The sequence below is a fragment of the Mya arenaria genome, chromosome 13, assembly GCF_026914265.1.
Source record: "Mya arenaria isolate MELC-2E11 chromosome 13, ASM2691426v1".
In the NCBI taxonomy this organism is placed as follows: domain Eukaryota; kingdom Metazoa; phylum Mollusca; class Bivalvia; order Myida; family Myidae; genus Mya; species Mya arenaria.
Window position 1 is genome coordinate 14,646,555 of NC_069134.1, and position 2,584 is coordinate 14,649,138.

At 36.3% G+C, this 2,584-nt stretch overlaps 1 protein-coding gene across 1 annotated transcript; it reads right to left on the reverse strand.

The window, feature by feature from the left end:
- Positions 1 to 324: 324 nt before the first annotated feature.
- Positions 325 to 1,669, reverse strand: LOC128214929 (5-hydroxytryptamine receptor 6-like). The gene has a single exon (XM_052921647.1). It carries the CDS (start codon positions 1,637 to 1,639, stop codon positions 479 to 481), a length of 1,161 nt encoding a protein of 386 aa, XP_052777607.1. The 5' UTR covers positions 1,640 to 1,669; the 3' UTR covers positions 325 to 478.
- Between the last annotated feature and the right edge of the window lie 915 nt (positions 1,670 to 2,584).

The following is a 2,584-nucleotide window of genomic DNA, read 5'->3' on the forward strand; positions in this document are numbered from 1 at the left end:
AATACTATATATGGTATTAATACTTTTATTAGAAAAAGTGTAACTGTGACAGATTACACTAGTAACAGTTAAATATCAATATATGCATGAAAATATTAATATATTTGAAAGACAAGTGTTCATAATATACGGGGAATTAAAATTATACGAAAAATTGCAAAGCAATTTCATAATCCTGTGTCGGAGTGACTAATGTAATATAATAATATCGAACTCTACTTCAATACGCAAATAACTATAACAACTTATCCCAAAACATTTTTGTTCAATACATACCATGATTAATTCAATGGAGAATAAGCCAAGCGAAATGATACTCGTGGTTTCTATTTTAACACTTTCAATATCGGATCAACGCTAGAAGATAGTTTTATATACGCCGTTTTAGTACAATGTTAAGTGAGTGCGTATTGGCTTGTTCCAAGCCGTTTACAAGTTTAATTTCCGGTTGAGGTGACGGATTGATCCGCCTGTAAGTTTAAAGTGTATCTTCCACGGGTCCCGATGAACGCTTTGCGAACTCCACCGAGTTCTGGAAAAGGACTCTGTCACGTTTGTACTTTTGAAGAAATGTCAAACACGGGCAAACTTTAAACAGCGCTGTTAAATAAACATTCCGAAAATCACGCATAAAGAAAGGGTAAATGATTGGATTTATGAGACTGTTAAAATACCCTAGCCACACAAAAGCACTAAATAGTTTGGCAGGAACACAATTACATAAGGCTTCTAATATATTTGTAATCAAAAATGGAGCCCATGTCACAACGTATGCACCCACAATTATTCCGAGGGTTATTGTAGCTTTTCTGGTGAAAGGTTCTCTGATATGTTTGTTTGCTACTTTTGCGCCTAGGAGCATGTTGCTAGGTGCAATAAGAACTCCTACGAAACATGCTTGACGTTTCGCTTCCTTAGATACCCGGTAATATAGAACGAATGCAACAATTATCGGCAGCAATATAGTCACAGTTGATGCTATTAGCACAAATGTTAAACTTGGAATGAAAAGACATTGAGGTGTTTCCGTAAGAAATGTTAGGTCAGTCAGAGTTGGTAAATCAGGATTGTGAATACCTGTCCCCAAGGGAATGAAAGACGCACAAATCGCTATTGCCCAAGCAGCAGCTATCATAGCAAACGCCCGTCGGTGGGTCACGATGACCTTGTAACGTAGAGGTGACATCACAGCAATGTATCGATCAAGGCTTATCAGGCACACGTTTAACACTGACGCACTACAGAGCATGACATCGAAGCCCGCCCAGACAACACAAAATCCACTTGCCAGTATCCAGCGTCCAAATATTTCATTAAGTGTTGCAGGAATCATCACCACAGTCCCTAGCAATAAATCGGCCATACTTAGAGACATAATAAATAAGTTTGAAACTGACCGTAATTTTTTGTTGAAAATCACAGCGGCGAATACCATTATATTTCCGGTAACTGTTAAGGCAGCAATAAAGAATAAAACTATTCCTGTCCCAATTCTTCCTGGTGAAACCTCATCATCACCAAATGCCTCTTGTTCGTTTGATTTATTTAATCCGTAGATATAGTTTAAGATTCCTGGTAAAGGACTGCAGGTATTATTAACAACTACTGACTGGTTCCGAAGCAAAAATATATCCATCATGGTCGAATCTTCCCAGAAAATTAATATTCCGCATTGAATTTCTGTTTCAGACATAAGTTCATAATTATTAAGGTGTAATTTTCCTCTGCTAACCACACGTGCTTGATGAAGAAGTTATGTAACAGATAAGTAAATCCGAATGAAGTGTGTTGCGTGAATATCATGACATTTAGTAAATATTTGCACTGCTTTTAAAACATTCAGGTTTTCCGATTCTTTTTAACATATTCTGTTCGAAAGTATATTTCAAATGACAAAACGAATACATTAGACAGAACTATCTAATTATATTATTCAGTGTCATTAAAAATGCATGAATTTAAAAGTCAATTAGCTTCTTTTAACGTCCTCACCTGAATTTTTTAAAATCAAACGAAATTACGATATTTATTCCGAAGAAACCTTAAAATAATATCCCAAAATGTTGCTTGCACAAATGAAATGGCACTATTTTGTTCAAACTATGGCTTATATAGTCTGGAAATACCATCATAAGATCTAGAGTCAGCGGCACTGTAAGTCCCGGGATAAAGTACAATATCAAACAATAGAGAAATATTCCATCATTTCTTTACAAGTCCAGATGTTTATAACAACTTCCAGAGTTTATTCTTTAATTATTTATACAGTAATTTCCTTTTAAGTAGCGTCTATGTAGTGGCGTGTAACAATACATTTTCCATTAATTTCATCAGAAACGATGCCAATCTTTCCACTCTGGTTGTCGGCATGCCACTCATTGCCACCGCGCCGAGCCTTTCTCGTGATCTAATTGTCTTCCGTGCGCAAAACTATTCTTTGCCATGTCGCGCCAATATCGGAAACTCCTACTTCTCGTTTCACGACAATGGATTCATTGAGAATAGTGGTTATGGCAGTGATATAAATGCTTTAATGTTACGACAAGCTCTTGCTCTCGTCAATTGGTAATTCGTAACAATTTAC

Excerpts from the sequence above, each read along its gene's own strand:
- LOC128214929 (XM_052921647.1), bottom strand. The coding sequence starts at position 1,639 with ATGATGGATATATTTTTGCTTCGGAACCAGTCAGTAGTTGTTAATAAT.